This window comes from Staurois parvus, unplaced genomic scaffold (assembly GCF_062004578.1).
Source record: "Staurois parvus isolate SC_StPar_1 unplaced genomic scaffold, SC_StPar_1.0 ptg001227l, whole genome shotgun sequence".
NCBI lineage: Eukaryota > Metazoa > Chordata > Amphibia > Anura > Ranidae > Staurois > Staurois parvus.
In genome coordinates, this window is record NW_028319023.1 from 1,186,263 (window position 1) to 1,205,295 (window position 19,033).

A 19,033-nucleotide genomic window follows, 5' to 3' on the forward strand; every position below is an offset into this window, starting at 1 on the left:
CTTGTAAAGTGATAAGATAAATTTCATTGTTCAGGTTATAGAGGACTTCTACTGTGGAAGATGCACTCGAAAATAAAGACAAGGACTGGACATCAGTATTTTCTGTGGTCTTGTCTTGGTCTATCCTGTTACTGACTTGCCATGCCTTGTTCTGCACAGTGTCTCTGTGTGTGTGGCAATTATTTGTGTCTCTGGTGGCCATCTTGGTAGGTGAGCAGGGCTTTGCTTCTTCATGTCAGAGCTGCCCTCCTAGTGTGGGAATATTCAGGAAGATGCAGGAGATGTGGGGGAAGCACAGGTTCACAGATTGAATGAAGCAGAGGCAGAGAGATCATTGCACTGCAGGTCTTCAGGTATAACTTCCTCTCCGACAAGGAGAACACTGAGTGGCATCACCAATCTCTCTCCATATATGGTGAGACTAGCAGTCAGAGGCAACCAGTGAAGCAATTTCACAACCCTCAGGGGATGCTCCTGTCTGGCTCCATTCCCAGTAAATGATGGCTAAGGCCAGATCACAGATGGTGTCAGTTTTGGGCACGTGGTCAGGGTGTTGTGTTGTTTTGTTCTCCTATCTCATTGTGTCTCTCCCGGCAGGATTTTGGTCTGGATATCAAGTCATTTCGGGAGATGGTGCAGCCGGACTGTCCCCCTGCCTTCCTCCAGCTGGCCTTCCATTGTTGTTGGGTAAAAACATCTCTATGTCTATAAATTGTGATGATATGAAGGGGACTGTACCTGTATATGCCATTGTAGCACCTTACTGGACATTGTACTTTTGTATTTACTGCCTAGTCTTTACCTGTTTAATCCTCCCTTGTTTAGACATCCAAAAGCCCTGAGACTCCTGCTGGGTGCCGATATCTTGGATTTGATGTCAGCAGATTTGGGTTGGCACTCTACAGTAGCCTTTCTCAACCCTTTTACCCCAGGGGAACCCCTAAAATAATTTTAAGGCCTTCAGTTATCCTTACCAAAACCAATTAATAAGGGTCAATGGGAAAAATGCCTTTAACTATGGTTAGTTGGAAGTTGACTTTGGTCCCAGGACTATGTAGGCCCCATCAAAAAGGAGGTCAATTTACCAAAGTTCAAGGAGCCCTAGGGTTCCCCTGTTTGAGAATGACTGCTCTATAGTACTTTTTTTCACTCCTGTGGTGGATCAGTTTTCAGCGGGCAGTTAACAGGCAGCTAAGAGGCAATATATTGCCTTCTCACTATCTTAAAACTGAAAAGATCAAACCACTGTGCCGTAGCCGCATGCATGACGGATGCCGTGCGCCCCCATTTATTTGGGTTTAATGTTTGCCGCAACTTGTGTACAGCCTTGTGTAGATGCATGTTCCTCTTTAGGTGGGTGGCTGTGCTGGTGGTGGTATTGGGCAGTTAGACTGCAGCTCAACTGCCTGTTTTGATCGCCTCCTGGCTGCCCATGTGAACAAGACCTATCCTGACAATCCCGTCAAACAGGCTTCATACAGTTTTGCACTGTTTTGCACTCACTGGGATAGCAGGCTTTCCAATCCCCAAGGCCACAAAGCAGCACAGTCCCTCCAACATGCTTCACAGTTGTGATACATTTTTGGATATTTCTCCTGCTTTACGTCTTCCAGACAGTCCAACTTGTTTTCCTACCCCCACATAGTATTGTCCCTGAAGAATTGGGTTGTCTCTCCAACATAATATTGTCCCTGAAGAATTTGGTCCCCTTCTCCACAGAACATTGTTTGAGCATAATTGGGTTCCTTGCCCCAGAAAACATTGTCCCAGAAGAATTGGGTTCCCTTTCCCTCATAATATTCTCCCAGAAGAATTGGTTCTGCTTCCCCAAAGAACTGTGTTTATGCAGAATTGGGTCCATTTCCTCAGAGAACATTGTTTCAGAAGAATTGGGTCCTTTTTCCCCACAGAACATTATCCCAGAGGATGTGGATCCCCCTCCCTCACAGAACATTGAGCAGAATTGGGTTCCCTGCCCCAGAGAACATTGTTTCATAGGAATTGGGTTTCCTGCCCCAGAGAACATTGTTTCAGAGGAATTGGGTCCCCTTCCCAATAGATCATTGCTCCAGAATTGGGTCCTCTTCTCATAATATTGTCCCAGAAGAATTGGGTCCCCTTCCACACAGAGCATTTCTTGGGCAGAATTAGGCTCTTTCTCCTGAGAACATTGTCCCAGAAGAATTGGGTTCCCTCCCCCTCATAATATTGTCCCAAAATAATTGGGTTTCCTTCCCCACAGAAGATTTTTTGAGTAGAATTGGGTCCCTTGCCCCACAGAACGTTGTCCCAGAAGAATAGGGTCCACAGTTCAATGTCTGAGATGAATTGGGTCCCAACCCTTCACAGATCCTTGTCTCAAACGAATGGGGTCCCCTATTCTACAGAACCTTGTTGCAGAAAGATTGGGTCCAACTCCCCTAGGAACATTGGGTCCCCTCCCTCCACAGATCATTGAGAAGAATGGGGTCCCCTATCCTGCAGAACATTGTTCCAGAAGATTTGGGTTCCCTCACACCACCCAGCACACTGATTTAGCTGTCAGATGACAACTCTTGGTCACAGCTTCTCATTGGGTGCCAGTGGGACTGACTTCTGATTATATGACCTCTGTGAGAACCAATCACAGTAGTCACGTGGTATAGAAGCCCCGCCTTCAGGCATTAAAGTCCACCAGGCTGCGTGAAGGGGTTGAATAATCTGGTCTTGTGTAATCATCATATGTGGTTCTCTTTAAATGTTCTGTTGAAGGTGACACACTTTCTGTTCCCCCGTAGATGGCACCTGACTCCAGGCCGTCCTTCTGTGAGGTGAGTCTGCGACTTGAAGACATCCTGGATGGGATGGATGTGATGAAGACTCCATGCAGAAGCCGGAAGGACGTGTCGGAGTTGATAACCCCGGGCAGCAGTAAGTGTGCCGATGTGGGCAGATAACGGCTCCTGATTGGTCTCTTGTCAGTGAAGGGAACCAACTTTACATTTTATGCAATATAAGTATATTCACAATATATGTATAAAAGTAGTTGTTTCCTGGAGGATCAGTACTCACAATGGAGAACCCTTCCTGTACGGATGCCAGAATTTCTTTCTCATCCATTGAGGAACACAGAAATTCAGAAATTGTTGGGTTTTCCTGCTGCGTACAGGAAGGTTCGGAAACTGGCATCCCAAGATAAGCCCTCCCACCCCCAGCATTACTCCCATTTTTTGCTAATGTCTGGGGAAGATGAAGTCCTTTTTTTCGGCTCTGCTGAGAAATGCGTAGCCTATCATGGGTCTTTCTTTCTTTTCAGTTTTATTTATGAACTCTGCTACTATTGATTCCTTACTATGTCAATGCTTGAGCTGGTCTTCCCGCGGTAGCTTTCTAAATTGATCTTTCCGAAGCCTTACTTTGATGTGCCAGGACTCCGTTGGACTAGGCATTATGGGTCTAGTCCAAAAGTGGTCTTTGGGCACTGGGTTTCACGTCTGGGCTTTCCAGAAGTTTGCTACGTGCTTTTCTTTAAGGATTCTACTGATGAGCAGTAGAGCACTTTCCAGGTCCAGAGCTGAGACATTGCCTCAACATTTTCCCTGTCTCTGAAGATTTACTTAGTTGAGTTGGCTGTTGAGGCTGAGCACTGGAAGCTGCCTCATTAGTGGCATTACCGGGAGCCTTTTCAAATTCCCCACTACTGTCAGCCGTAATGCAGAAGGGATTAACGTTGTGGGAATGCTCGCATGCTCCTTTCAGTCATTCAGCATAGAGGAAGCATTGATCCATTGCTGCTCCTGCTTTGCAAAAGCACTACGTGGAATTCCAATCTTCAGGTCTTTCCTACCGCCCACATACTATGACCCTGGTCACCTCCAGTCATCAGCACCAGCTGCCTGGGTTTAAGACTACCCGAGGCCTTCATAACTTGAGGCTACTTGCGTTTCTACCACATGGTCACAACATGTCTGTATCCAGACAAAAGAGGGGGCAATCCTCCTGCAACCGATGTCCTCAGCCCATACTCTGCTGATGGTTCCCAGTTTAATCGCTCGGTACCTCTGAGGACATTGACTGCAATCTGAAATCCAGTGCCCCTATGGTTATTCCGATTACCTCACTTGAGTTTGCTTTAGCTCCATTGGGTGAGGTCAAGTTCACTAGTTTATCATCAGGGGCGTCTTGCAGTCATACAAGACTTTGCGGCCAAATGCTTTTCATTCCTCAAAAATTTTGACCGCAGAGGCTCTAGGCACGCTTCCATGTTTTTCCCTGCAGAGTCTATTCCTACTGTAGCTGAGGCCTTAGAACAGGCTGGGCCACCAGTTGCAGTGATTATCACTGACTCCGACTCCGAGTCCACACAGTAAGGAGGTTGTATGAAGTTACATGAGGTTGTTTGGACCCTTATTGTTGTAGTATTGTAAGTACAACCTTGCATCTGGAGAAAAAAAATATTTTAAAGGAGGGATGCCAACTGCTCATCAGTAGAATCCTTCAAGAAAAGCATGCCCTCCACAGGTTTAGTGGTTTTCTTGTTAAGGTGGGTCAGTGGAAGAACCCCAGTGGGCAAAGATCACCGTTTTGACAAATTCCCTCTCAAAGGAAAAATGTTCCAACACACTCAAGTGGGGCTCAGTACCCTTTTATGGGTATTGGGCCCCACTACAACCACTATTCGAGGTATTTGAGATTAGATATGAAGAGCCGGCTACTCGTCTTCTTGAATTGATATCTTTTTTAGGACAAGTAAGGTGTACAGGTACAATGGCTTACGCGTTTAGGCAATAAAGGCTATGACTAAGGCTTGTTGCCGAAATGCATAAGGCATTTTAACTGTACACTTGTTCTAATAAAGATAAATATTCGGGAGGAGAAATAGCCAGCTCTTCATATCTGTTCTCAAGTTGTGACTGTGTTGGGAGGACACATAGAGCCAGAGCACCGACAGTCTGCCTCTTTGGGGGATTTACCTGGGCGTAATATCTCTCTTCTCACTATTCGAGGTATTCGCCTATGCAGACTGGAAGCTCCTTGAAGGATATTTGGCACCATTAGCGTGTGTTTGACACATTCCCTCTCAAAGGGAAAACATTCTAATGCGCACTTCACCCCCATACTTAAAAAGCCCTCCCTGGACCCCAGTGACCCGAATAACCTCAGATCCATCTCCCTGCTCCCATTTACATCCAAATCCTTGAGCGCTTAGTCTACACTCGCCTAAGCTCTCACCACAACAACAACAACCTCCTCGATCCCCCACAGTCCGGCTTCCGTCCCCTACACTCCACCGAAACCACCTTACTCAAACTTTCCAACGACCTTCTAACTGCCAAAGCTAATGGCCACTTTTCAGTGCTCCTACTCCTCGACCTCTCCGCGGCCTTCGACACAGTCGACCACCCCCTCCTCCTCAAAAAACTACACTCCTTTGGCCTCAGAGATTCCGCTCTCTGCTGGCTCTCATCCTACCTGTCACAACGCTCCTTCAGCGTTACCTATAATGCTACCACCTCCCCCTCACTCCCCCTCTGTTGGGGTCCCTCAAGGCTCCTTCTTCGGGCCCCTTCTCTTCTCCATCTACACCTCCTCCCTTGGCAAACTGATACACTCCCACGGCTTCAACTACCATCTCTATGCCGACGACACACAAATCTATCTCTCAACCCCCCACCTCACCCCCTCGGTCTCCGCCCGAATCACACACCTACTGAGCGACATATCAGACTGGATGTCGCTCCACTTCCTTAAACTGAACCTCTCCACAACCGAGCTCCTAGTCTTCCCCTCAGCCCGGACCCCACCCCCCACTGACTTCTCCATCATGTCCAACAATGCCACTATCAGGCCCGCCCCGCAGGCCAGAGTACTTGGTGTCATTCTTGACTCCAACCTATCCTTCCAGCCCCAAGTCCAATCACTAACAAACTCATGCAGACTCCACCTCCGCAACATCGCCAAAATCCACCCATTCCTAACCCCAGAAACCACTAAGCAGCTCATCCACTCCCTCATCATATCACGACTCGACTACTGCAACTCCCTCCTCACTGGCCTGCCTCGCCGCTGGCTATCCCCGCTTCAGTCGATCCTGAATACGGCAGCCAGACTCATCTACCTTACCAACCGCTCCGTTTCCGCCACCCCCCTCTGCCAATCCCTCCACTGGCTTCCGATTGCGCAACGGATCAAATTCAAAATCCTAACACTGACGTACAAAGCTGTCCACCATATTGCCCCGAACTACATCACCAACCTAATATCCAAATACCACCCAACACGCACACTCCGCTCCTCACAAGACCTCCTTCTCTCTAGTTCCCTGGTCTCCTCCTCCCATGCCCGCCTCCAGGATTTTTCCAGGGTGTCACCCATCCTCTGGAACTCCCTACCCCAACCCATCAGACTATCACCTACTCTCCTCTCCTTTAGGCGCACCCTGAAAACCCAACTCTTCAGGGAAGCCTACCCCACCCCCTGCTAATTGCCGATCTCCTCCGCACTTCCTACCACTCCATCCCCCCACAGCCATTTCCTCCTGTACCACTCTCCCCTCCCTCCTAGATTGTAAGCTCGAAGGAGCAGGGCCCTCGAACCCCTCGTGTATCGCATTGTATTGTTATTATTCTGTCACATGATCTGTCCCCCTTTGTAATGTACAGCGCTGAGCGAACTGTTGGCGCTTTATAAATACTGTATAATAATAATAACAATAACGGTGATCTTTGCCCACTGGGGTTCTGCCACTGTCCCACCTTAACAGGAAAACCACTAAACCTGTAGAGGGCATGCTTTTCTTTGAGGATTCTACTGATGACCAGTTGGTATCCCTCCTTTTAACCCCATTTTTTTTGTTTTCCTCTGGCAAGTTCTGCGTTTGCTGTGTCCATAATTTGGCAAGCTGTGGAAGAATTGGTTAGATCCCTTGATAAGGATCTATTCACTGCTGGATCTGATCTCCTCAGGATTCAGGTTTGGAAATGATCACCTTTAGGCAAATGGAACCAACATGGTTTCTTGCTTCTAAGCTCCAGAGCATGTCTTTCTTCAGTGCCTGTCATCATCCGACAGGGAGTTACCCCACTTTCCTTCATTGCAGAAGCTTTGGGCACTAGAGGGGCTTCCTCTCAGATACATCTCCCTTTCTCCAATCTCTTCTCAGTCTGCTTCATCCCAATTCCCCACATTTTTGGCTCTAGTTCCTGAGCAGTCTAATGCAATAATTAAATCTTTTCCATCAGGTCGTCAGTTGGTATTCTTCTCCCCATAGGGGTTGTGCCTCATTGGAGAATAATTCTGAGGAACATTTTTCTGGTGCTCCAGAATAGATGATTCTTACTGCATCGTGAGGCATGTCTCCTGGTTTAGATTTCATTTGACACCATCTAGGTGCTTCTGTATCATCACCACTGAGAAGAAATTCAGGTCCTACTTGCGGCAGGAGAGGTTCCTGCACCTAGGTGTGCCTCAGACCTTGCAAAGCAAGTGAAGAATATCGGCAGAGGGCTGTCCATGAATTGTCAACAGACAATACACACTAGTCTCTTGCAGGCATCCTTGGACAGGAACAAGGAATGCCTTTATGACTTTAAGGACTGATCCACATCCACGTCGTCTTTCTTTGATTGATTGGTAGTCACACAAGGACAGTTCTTCAGATCCTTTGCCTAGTTTTGCCTTCAGCCAGGCAAATGTGCTTTTCTCTACTTTTAAGATTTATGTTCCTTGCTCTATGGATTCTGCTGCATTGTTGAATATGGGGCATCAAGAGAATTCCTAGAAATATGCCTTGAGGTCAGGGAATAGGCAGTGTTAGGGATCCAGGTATGACCAGAAATGTGTGGACTGACACAGGGAAGTAGCAGGCTTCAGGAACACAGGCGTAGCCAGGCTGGAGAGGTGGAATGGTCAGGCAGGCCGTAAGGTACTGTCAGGTGCCGCCTGGCAGTGTCTCTAGCAGCCCACAGCACGGATTTCCTCAGGGCGTGGGGTCTAAGTCCCAGTCTGCTATTCACCAGGGCCCCTGATGGTGGGGATGGACTTGGTGCAGACTGGAACCAGGTCGTGACCCCTGAGTGCGTCCGGCTGTGGTAGAGAGTACTGGCAGGGGAGTGCAGGAACGGAGTGTGATGGGAAGAGGCAGGCAGACTTACTAAAGGTGATCCGTGTGGGATGGATGGATCGTCGGGTGAAGTAAGCGTAGTCAGACAGGCCGGGTCGGTATCGTGCGGGCAGCGTGGTACAGGAGGAGCAAGCAGAGAATGGTCGGGATCACAAGCCAGGTTCAGCAGGTAGCGGGCAGCGCGATACCAAGGATCAGGCAGAAGGATGGTCAGGCAAGCCAGGGGTTCAACAGGAGACGGTCAGCAGAGGTCAGGATCAAAGCAGGGTCAGCAACAAGGCAGGAACACAGGATACCAGGTACAGGGGCTCATGAGAAACATACACCAAGGCCCAGATCACAGGCCTGGTCATTCCTTAAATACACCTCCTGCAATCAGCCCCAGGTGTTGGCTGACTACAGGAGTGAGCTTCTGGCTGCTGAGAGCACCCGCTGGTCAGCCCTGGTACTGCAGCCCACACGGCAGGTGAGTCCCACCACCAGTGCTGAGTCCATTCCTGACAGGCAGGTTTGTGCTTTAGCAATATTCCTTTGGGGTTGTCCAGAAGCATCTGTTAGATTCCAGAGAGGATGTAGTGGCTTCATTCTCGGTTTTATCTGGCTGCATCCAACTCACTGGTCTGTGGCTAAGGACTAACCTCTGTCTCTTGTCAAACTTTGTTTTGGTGCTTCCTATGCACCCTACCACCTTCAATGATATTGAGTTCTCTGGCAGACTATACCTTATTCAGGATTTTTCCAGGAAAGTCTCACTTAGCGGGTTGATTGTCTGGCTAGACCATCTCTTTTAGACAACAGGTTCTTGTCCTTGACCCCACTCCTCATTTACCACATCAGGTTGTCAGTCTTTTCTTTTCTACATAGGAAATTGTTTTTGTTCCACCTGTTTTTGGTGAATTCTGGTTCTTTAGCTTCTAGCTTGTTTCAGGTTTTTGTGTTCCCTTCCATGAGAAGTCATTCGTTTCTGGTGGTGTCATTTTCTGTCTGGTCTTGAGCAGCAAGTTGATTTTCCATGTTGTCCTTGTCGTAATGTTGGCAGGTTCCCATATCTGGAGTCATCTGCTATCCGTTTCAGACAATGGCAGCTCTTTGACTGCAGGCAGTCCCCGGTTTTGTTGGGCCTGTTGCTTTGGATGTCCCAACGAGATCTGAATTCCTGTGTCCCTAAATGGACGAGAAGGAAAATAGGGTTTTTGTACTTCTACCAAATCAGTCTCTTGGGGTGTATTGAAGGCCACAGGTCCCATCCCCCTGTGTTATGATCATTCTACTAGTGCGGCTTGCTACACACTGAGGTATGTTGTCCTGTAGGTGGCAGTATATAACCCAACAGTATCTGAATTCCTGTGTTCCTCAGTGGCCTCCAAGTAAAGGTTTTTTTTTTTTTCTATCATACACAACTAATGTTTTCTTTTTGAGTTTTGTAATAAAATTGTATTAACAGTATTATTTGTTTTGAAGCAGTGACTATAATTTATTTCCTTTTTTTGTTTATTAGGTGAAAGGAGACCTTCGTTGCTCTCAGATAATCAGGAACGGTCCTGGGATCTTCCAACACCCCCTGATCAGCGCTTGTCCCGCAGCCAGTCTGACATGTTCTCTCCACAGCCACCTCTCTTACTGCGCTCTCAGGATCTATACAATGACCTCTTGCATGACACTCCTGCCCGCATTAACCCTTTCTCGCAGAGAGAAGACCTCAAGGGTGGAAGAATTAAGCTTTACGACACACCAAGCAAATCGGTCATTTCATTGACATTTGACCTTCCACCTCCACTGACTTACCAGACCAGCAGTCCGATCACCCCCGAACCCATGGTGGATGCCCAGTGTGATTTCTCAGAGATGATGGGCAGACCAAGACGCTGTCGCTCTCTTCCATCCTCTCCTGAGATAGTGCGAAGAGGAAGTCTTTGTCCCGTCACCACCCCTGTACAGAGAGGTCTCCACTGTAAAGGGGAAAGTTTTGATGCTGATGTCAATTCTGTACAAACAGATGGAAGCAATAGGACAGTCAATGGGTTCTTACAGAATGATTTTCAGACCTCAGTGGAGAATCCCCCAAAAAATCTGCTACAAAGTCTAAATTCTGCAAGAAATATGGAATCTGGTGGGGTCACAGAATCTCTGCTCGATAAAGAATGGACATTGAACGCGAGCACTGATGCATGTGGCCAGGAAGTGAGACAGTTTGATGGGACTCTCATAGACTACATGAAAGAGGAGTCCACAGAAAGGAAAGCCCTACATCCGAACAGTGAACAGTTAGCAAAAAACACTAGTCCCCCAAGTACTGATGACCTGAAGGAAAAAGAATCTGCAGAGAACTCTATTAGTGTTTCAGACTGGGAGGTCAAAGCTTTATCCCCAAATCTTCACCCTCATGGAACGAAGAGTCAGCCGGGAGGTCCAGAGATCCCAAAGTCTCATGAGAGTTCAAAGGACTGGAACCAACGGTGGAAACCTAATAGGACAATGTCAGTAGAAAATGCGGAACTTGAGCGGCCCGAGATTGCAGAGCCCATGGATTGTTCAAGCAGTCCGGAGAGCACAGAAGAGAACACTTTTTGTAGGAGGCTGCCGCAGGTTCGGGCCAATGGATCACTTCCCACTCGCCTGACTCCTCCTCACTCTTCATCGTCTTCTACACCATCGTCTTCCCGTTCCCCTTCTCCCCCTGTAAGCACATGGCAGCAGGAACCACCAGGTGTCCCCAACAGGATAAGTCTTTCGGACAATAACAATGTAGTCCGCAGCAAACCCATCGGATGGGTTGGCTTGCTGCATCCTCATCCTTTGGGTTCAATGGAGGGCAGCCTATGGGAGGGTAGCTTGCCAGGCCTGGGGTGTGAAGGAGCTGAGAGCGGAAGCATGGCTCCTCTGCATGCTTCCTCCAGTTCAGTTCTGGACCATGAAGAGACAGTGTCCTGTCCTGCCTGCTGCCTAGGGAGCTTCAGCTTCATATCAGTGTGTCGACGTTCACCTCCAGACACCTCCCGATATCAAAACCTGAACTGTGAGTCGAGTCGTGGCCTCATCCACACAGCGCCGCGGCTTGGCACTCCCAGACCAGGTCCAAGCAGGAAGCTGCCAGAAGCGCAGACTTAGCGATTCCAAGTTCTGTAGCTTTCGGAAAGTCTTCTGATGCACGGGACACTTTGTGGGGGCTTTGTTTACAAACATGGAGCCGCTGTGATGGTTATGTCCAAGTCCATGCGTTCTTTTTGCTCCGAGTTTGCACTTGCAGCTTTGGCCGACTACTGGCGCGAGCTACGTAATACTAATTAATGTTTTTGTTGAAAGAAAAAATTTTTACGCGTTGATGCACAAGCATGGCTACAATTTAGGGGCCCTTTATGAATGAGATAGAAGAAGACTCTGTTGATGAGTTTAACTACCAGCAAGGCACAAGCAGCTCTGCTCTCCTTCCTTCCTTCTGTATAACGTGTCGTGTCTGTCCAGCCGTGGGAGACTCAGAAAGGTCTAATTAAGGAACCCTTTAAATGGACGTATCCAATGCTGCCCTTCCATTGTAATGACGTTTTATGACTCCTGCTTGATGAGCAGTAAATGGTCATTCTTAGAGGTTTTGTGGTCATACCTGGGCCACGTCACGCCCCACCTATCAGTGCCACCTCACATACCTTGCCAAGGCGGAGTTCAATATCCGCTTTCATTTTGCATTACCAGTACTCCCTTGCTCCCACCACTACATCCTAACTAGCTATTGGCCTTCAGCCAGAGTGACTTTTATGGGTAACTGAAGTTGAATTTTGTTTGCCAAAGGGAAAACTTTTTAGAAAGTTTTGAACTGAGTGGGGAAAGATTAGAGTCCCTGTCCCTGTTTGCACTATCTGGGGGTATCATTAGACAGATTTCCCCTAACTTCCTGACCTGCCGAAAGCCAGGTAAGGAAAATCTGCGAAAGGGACAGATTTTTGGCAATTACAAATTCCGAGCACAAAATGAAAGGTCTAGAAGTCCAAAGACTTCTAAGGTTGATATTGGTTCACAACAAGAAACACCAACGCGTTTCATCACTCAGATATCTCCCTGCTTCTGTAAGCTAGACCTATGAATACCTAAGTCATCTTCATATTTATGTATCATCTGAGCGTGCCAAAAAAAGGTCCAAGAGTTCAAGGTCTTCTAATATTGATATTGGATTACAAAAGATAACAAGAAACACCAATGCGTTTCAGCACTCAAATATCTCCCCTTCTATAAAATAGATATAGGAATACCTATGTCGTCTTAATTCAGATTTATGTATTATCTGAGAGAGCCAAAGGAAAGGTCCAAGAGTTCAAGGTCTTCTAATATTGATATTGGATTACAAAAGATAACAAGAAACACCAATGCGTTTCAGCACTCAAATATCTCCCCTTCTATAAAATAGATATAGGAATACCTATGTCGTCTTAATTCAGATTTATGTATTATCTGAGAGAGCCAAAGGAAAGGTCCAAGAGTCCAAGGTCTTCTAATATTGATATTGGATTACAACAAGATAAAAATAAACACCATGCATTTCAGCACTCAAATATCTATAAAATACATAAATATCAATTAAGATGACATAGGTATTCATAGATCTATTTTATAGAAGGGGACGAGATATTTGAGTGCTGAAACGCGTTGGTGTTTCTTGTGATCTCGTTGTAAACCAATATCAATATTAGTAGACCTTGGACCTTTTGTTTGGCTCTCTCAGATGATATGAATTAAAACAACATAGGTACTCATATATCATCTGAGAGTGCCAAAAAAAGGTCTGAGTCCAAAGTCTTCTAATATTGATATTAGGTTACAACAAGATCACAAGAAACACCAACGCGTTTCAGCATTCAAATATCCCCCCTCCTTTTATAAAATAGATATATGGATACCTATGTTGGCCTAATTTATATTGATGTATATCAATTCAATTATTGGGGTGTATCACCCTGATACGAATGCAACCCTAATAGTGTATTCATATATCAAATTTTATAGCCCCGTAGAACGGGGAAATGTTTGAGACCCTAAAAACGAAAAACGCATTGGCTGTTTTGTGTTCTCTTGTTAACCAATATAAGTATTAAAAGATTAGGTATTCCCACATGGAAGAAAAATATATTTGTAGCATTTCAAATATATGGCAATATATTTGGGAAGAATATTTTGGCCATATTTTATATAATATATATATATATAGATAGATAGATAGATAGATATAGAGAGAGAGAGAACATGGCCAAAACTTAAATTATATATATATAAAGTTTTGGCCATGTCCTCTCTCTCTCTCTCTCTCTCTCTCTCTCTATATCTATCTATATATATATCTATAGATAGAGATATATATATATATATATATATATATATATATATATATATATTTATTTTTTTTTGGCCAAAATTAAAAAAAAAAAAATATATATATATATATATATATTTCAATTTTGGCCATTATATATAGATATTATACTCTGCATGTTGAAATGCGTTTTTATCACAAAATATATGAAAAATATTTTTAAAAATACATTTTCAGATATACTGTATGTCTTTTTAAAAATACAAATCTACATTTTAGGAATGCATGTACAAATATATCTAAAAATATAAGTTAAAATGACTTATTTTTTTATATGTTAAAAAAAATCTGAAGAATATATTTAAAAAATTTTTTTTTTTTAAATATTCAGATTTTTTAAAATATATTGAATATGACCAAAATTGTAGCGTTTCAAATATATGGCAATATAGTTGGGTAGAATATTTTTAAAATATATTTCAAATATATTTTTCTTCCATATGGGTTCATATGACCATTTTAAAGCCCTGAAGAAAGGGGGGGGATGTGAGACGGTCTTTGAACCACCCAAACGCATTGAATGTTTTGAGTTCTCTTGTGACCCAATATTATTAAAAGACTTCATTTTTATATCCCTGAAGTAGGAGATGGCGGGGATCCTGAAACGCGTTGCCTGTTTCACGTTCTCTTGTGGACCGAGATCGGTATTAAAAGACTTTAGACTTCCTTATCGTTGGACTTCTTTCTAATCTAGGTTCCCTCCTTGGGGGGAACCCAGTTTTTTTGGGGGGACAGTCTCACCAGAGCTTTTGCACCCCTTAGTAATCATTTGACCTGTTTGATATTATGTATCCACCACCTATCCTGTTCTTGAAATAAAAATCTGATCAGGATTCTAGTCCTTTCCGACTTAACTGTTTTTTATCTTTTTGTTGCTGTTGGAAAGTTCCCCTCACCTCCTGTCTGGTAAAATGTCATCTGGACAGGAAGCTAGGTTAAATTTTTGATGGGGTTGGGATGGGGGGGTCTGGGTTCTAACCCTTCCCAAGGTCATCCAAAACAAAAATACAAGGTTTTGGCCGGACATACCCATTAAGGCCTCATGCACATGGGCACTTTTGGCCGTAGAACGTAAAATACAAGTATATATCTCTGTCCAGGAGCTGTATACGCCACCCGTAGAAATCGATGTCTATACGCGGGTATACACCGGTACATGCGTAAACACGTCCCGCCCTGGATGGAGGCTGGTGCCCCTGTGCAGGAGGCATGCCCACAGAATCTCCTTTGTGACCTTGATAGAACAGATAAAGCATCCCAGGCTACATCTGGGACAGGGTGCTTCCTTTATCCTCGTATTTGTTTTGGGGTTTTTTTATGGCTTTTTCTGCTAGCGGCTTATATCAGAAAGCGATTTCTGCCCAATGCAATCATGATAGGACACGGTCTGATTTTCGCTATCGATGCAAAACGTCTGAGCGAGAAGAAAAACGACCTCACCTTGGTGGCCTGTATGGTGGGAAATCTCTAAGACTGACCATGCCGCTTATTCCTTTCTGATAAAAATGGCGCCTGCTTCGTACAAATGTCAATGTTGAGTTGGTTGAGATGCGTTTTGCACGCGGGTAGAAATAACAGCACTTGTACCTTCTGTTGGCGCAATTACTGTATGCGTTATCACACGGATGAACAGACAATAGCTGCAGATGCGCCTGTGAACAGCTGGCCTTTTCTTCAGCCCATCCGCCCATAACGTGTATTTGGTGGGGCCATTCTGCGTCTTCACCTACCTGTATCGTAAGGGCACGTCATGGGCGGATGGGCTAGAAATGGAGCTCCTGTCCAGTTGCGGGTGTTCCAGGTTGGCCGGTTGTAGTGCGGCGTTTCTTCAGGCACTGCCTTATGTTGATGATTCTGCCTATTACTTGGCCCAGTTTTCCTTCAGCTGAATTGGAAACGCTTTGCAGTCATTGGCGTCATTCCCAGCACTGTACTGAGGTGTGAAATGTACAGCTTGCTGCAGTTTGTCTGCACTGTAGACTTCCTCAGAGGTGTCTGGACACTGCAGAGACTTTGAATCGAAGCACTCCAATGTGAGCAGTGCCTTAAAGCAAAAATCCACTTTTGTTGACCATAAACATCCTCCTGCAGGTCAGGTAAATACATTACAAGGACACTAGATTTTTTTCATCACAGATCCTTACCTGCTTCTGTTCTGTAGATACTGAGCTAGACCATTCCAGTGCACTTGCTGAAATAGAGTGGTAAGTGAGTGGGACTTCTATAGCAATGTAATCCGTTCTACTATTGGGGGGGGGGAGCCACCCAGCATGCTTTCAAAGTGTTTCACTATAGAGCAGGGGTGTCAAACTGGCGGCTCTCCAGCTGTTTCGAAACTACAAGTCCCATTATGCCCATGCCTTTGGGAGACCAGACCTTCCAGCATCTTCCCCTGTCTGTGGTCGCTCTCCTTAGTTTAAGGTATGACTGTGGTGGCTCTTTTGAGTAAACCCGACTCATCTATGGTGGCTCTTGAGAGTACCCCTGACCCATCTATGGCGGCTCTTGTGAGTACCCCTGACCCATCTATGGTGGCTCTTGTGAGTACCCCTGACCCATCTATGGTGGCTCTTGTGCGTACCCCTGACCCATCTATGGTGGCTCTTGTGAGTACCCCTGACCCATCTATGGTGGCTCTTGTGAGTACCCCTGACCCATCTATGGTGGCTCTTGTGAGTACCCCTGACCCATCTATGGTGGCTCTTGTGAGTACCCCTGACCCATCTATGGTGGCTCTTGTGAGTACCCCTGACCCATCTATGGTGGCTCTTGTGCGTACCCCTGACCCATCTATGGTGGCTCTTGTGCGTACCCCTGACCCATCTATGGTGGCTCTTGTGCGTACCCCTGACCCATCTATGGTGGCTCTTGTGCGTACCCCTGACCCATCTATGGCGGCTCTTGTGCGGACCCCTGACCCATCTATGGCGGCTCTTGTGCGTACCCCTGACCCATCTATGGCGGCTCTTGTGCGTAACCCTGACCCATCTATGGCGGCTCTTGTGAGTACCCTGACCCATCTATGGCGGCTCTTGTGAGTAACCCTGACCCATCTATGGCGGCTCTTGTGAGTAACCCTGACCCATCTATGGCGGCTCTTGTGAGTAACCCTGACCCATCTATGGCGGCTCTTGTGAGTAACCCTGACCCATCTATGGCGGCTCTTGTGAGTAACCCTGACCCATCTATGGCGGCTCTTGTGAGTAACCCTGACCCATCTATGGCGGCTCTTGTGAGTAACCCTGACCCATCTATGGCGGCTCTTGTGAGTAACCCTGACCCATCTATGGCGGCTCTTGTGAGTAACCCTGACCCATCTATGGCGGCTCTTGTGAGTAACCCTGACCCATCTATGGCGGCTCTTGTGAGTAACCCTGACCCATCTATGGCGGCTCTTGTGAGTAACCCTGACCCATCTATGGCGGCTCTTGTGAGTAACCCTGACCCATCTATGGCGGCTCTTGTGAGTAACCCTGACCCATCTATGGCGGCTCTTCTAAGGAGTCCTGACCAGTCAATGTTAACTCTTATCAGTTACCCTAACCCATCTATGGTGGCTTTTGTAAGGAACCCTGACTCGTCTGTGGTGGCTCTTGTGAGTAACCCTGACTTATTTATGGCGGCTCTTGTGAGTAACCCCAATGCTTCCAGTAATGTAAGTCATACCTGACCTGTACAGAGCATGATCCCTGCTCCACTGATGTATTTTGACCTATGGTGAGACCTGTACCGATTCACCGAAGGATGCCTTACTTCTCAGCAATAATCCATAGTGAATGTTTTGGCTGCTTCTTGACTTGGTTCAGGTACCATCATTGCAGTGTGAGGAAATGATTTTATACTGCAAAAGTTAAAAAATTTAAACAAAATGATTAATAAATTGAGTAAAAAAAAATGCACAATTTTTGTAAAGGAAATTTACCACAATGGCATTAAAAACTCAAATGGGCACTAGGGCTAAAATTGTATTACATTGTGCGTGATATTCCATTATTCTTTGAGATTATTCGGTTTTGTTGGTAAAGCGGGAAGGAAATGGTGAACTGTTTGAACTGATATGCTGACAGTTCTTTAATCTTCTAACCTTTGATGCACAGTATTTTTGTTGATTTTAAAGCAGATTGTTCATCATTTTGAGCTTCATATTGAACCCTTAGAGGATAACATGCAAATGTCGATGTTGTATAATGCCCTTTGCATGATGTTTGACCCATTGTTCCCATCATAGCACCATAAGTTTTATCACCGGCTTCTGCGTCTTGAGTTTTTATATTTGTCTTCCTGAACCCCCTCTGATCCAGCATAATCATTCATGGTGTTCCTGAACCCCATCTGATCCATCACAATTATTTATGGTGTTCTTGAACCCCCTCTCTGATCCGTAACTGTTATTTATTGTGTTCATGAACTCCATCTGATCCATCACAATCCTTCATTGTGGTCCTGAACCCCCTCTGATCCGTAAGAATTATTCATTTTTGCTCTGGAACCCTTTCAGATCCATCGCAATCATTCATTGAGTTCCTGAAGCCCCTCTGATTCATAAAAATCATTCATTGTGTTCTTGAACCCCATCTGATCCATCGTAATTATTCATTGAGTTTCTGAACCTCGTTTGATCCATCTCAATTATTCATGGCGTTCCTTAACCCCCTTCTGATCTGTAACAGTTATTTATTGTGTTCCTGAACTCCATCTGATCCATCACAATCATTCATTGAGTTTCTGATCCATAATAATAATTTATTGGGTTCCTGAACCCCCTCTGTTCCATCACAATTAGTCATTAGGTTCCTGAACCCCCTTCTGATCGAACACAATCCTTTAATTTGAAATTCCTGAAACCCCTCTGATCCATCACAATTATTTGTTTTCTGATTGATCACAATCATTGTGTTCCTGAAGCCAATCTGATCCATAAAAATAGTTCATTGTGTTGTTCGTTGTGTTCCTGAACCCTTTGGATCCATCATAATCATTCATGGTGTTCCTGAGCCCTCACTCTTCAATAACAGTCAACTATTGTGTACCTGAACTCCACCTGATCCATCACAACCATTCATTGTGGTCCTAAACCCCCTCTGATCCATAGAAAATATTTATTGTGTTCCTGAACCCCCTCTGTTCCATCACAGTCATGGAGTTCCTGGACCCCCTCTGATTCATAAAAATCATTGTGTTCCTGAACCCTCGCTGATCCATCACAATTAGTCATTAAGTTCCTGAGCCCCCTCTGATAGAGCACAGTTATTTAATTTGTTCCAATTGCAGGCATTCATTGTGTTCCCAAACCCTCGTCTCGTCCAACACCATCATTCATTGCGTTTCTGAACCCCCCCTCTGATCCATCACAATCATTGCTCTAAGCACAGAACAGATCATCTCTGAGACAGCTGAGAGCTTGTACTCTAGCTGGGACCCGATTCTGCTCCTCTGTGTAAAACCTCAGACACAAGGCACTTGTTTGGTAGACATGTTCAGGTTGCCAGTACTTCTGCTCCTTTGAGGAACAATCCGGAGCTCAGCAGAGTATCAACAGCAGCTGGTTATTCATAGACAACGCAAATTTACAC

General features: G+C 45.6%; 1 protein-coding gene across 1 annotated transcript in view; it reads left to right on the plus strand.

The window, feature by feature from the left end:
* Nucleotides 1–13,313, plus strand: part of LOC149438013 (dual specificity testis-specific protein kinase 1-like) — an 89,572-nt gene extending 76,259 nt beyond the window's left edge. Inside the window, exons 8-10 of the mRNA XM_089660340.1 lie at nucleotides 598–687; nucleotides 2,778–2,910; nucleotides 9,600–13,313. Of these exons, the coding sequence (XP_089516466.1) occupies nucleotides 598–687; nucleotides 2,778–2,910; nucleotides 9,600–11,209 (1,833 nt within the window). The 3' untranslated portion in view covers nucleotides 11,210–13,313. The remainder of the gene's footprint in view (nucleotides 1–597; nucleotides 688–2,777; nucleotides 2,911–9,599) is intronic.
* Nucleotides 13,314–19,033: the final 5,720 nt, after the last annotated feature.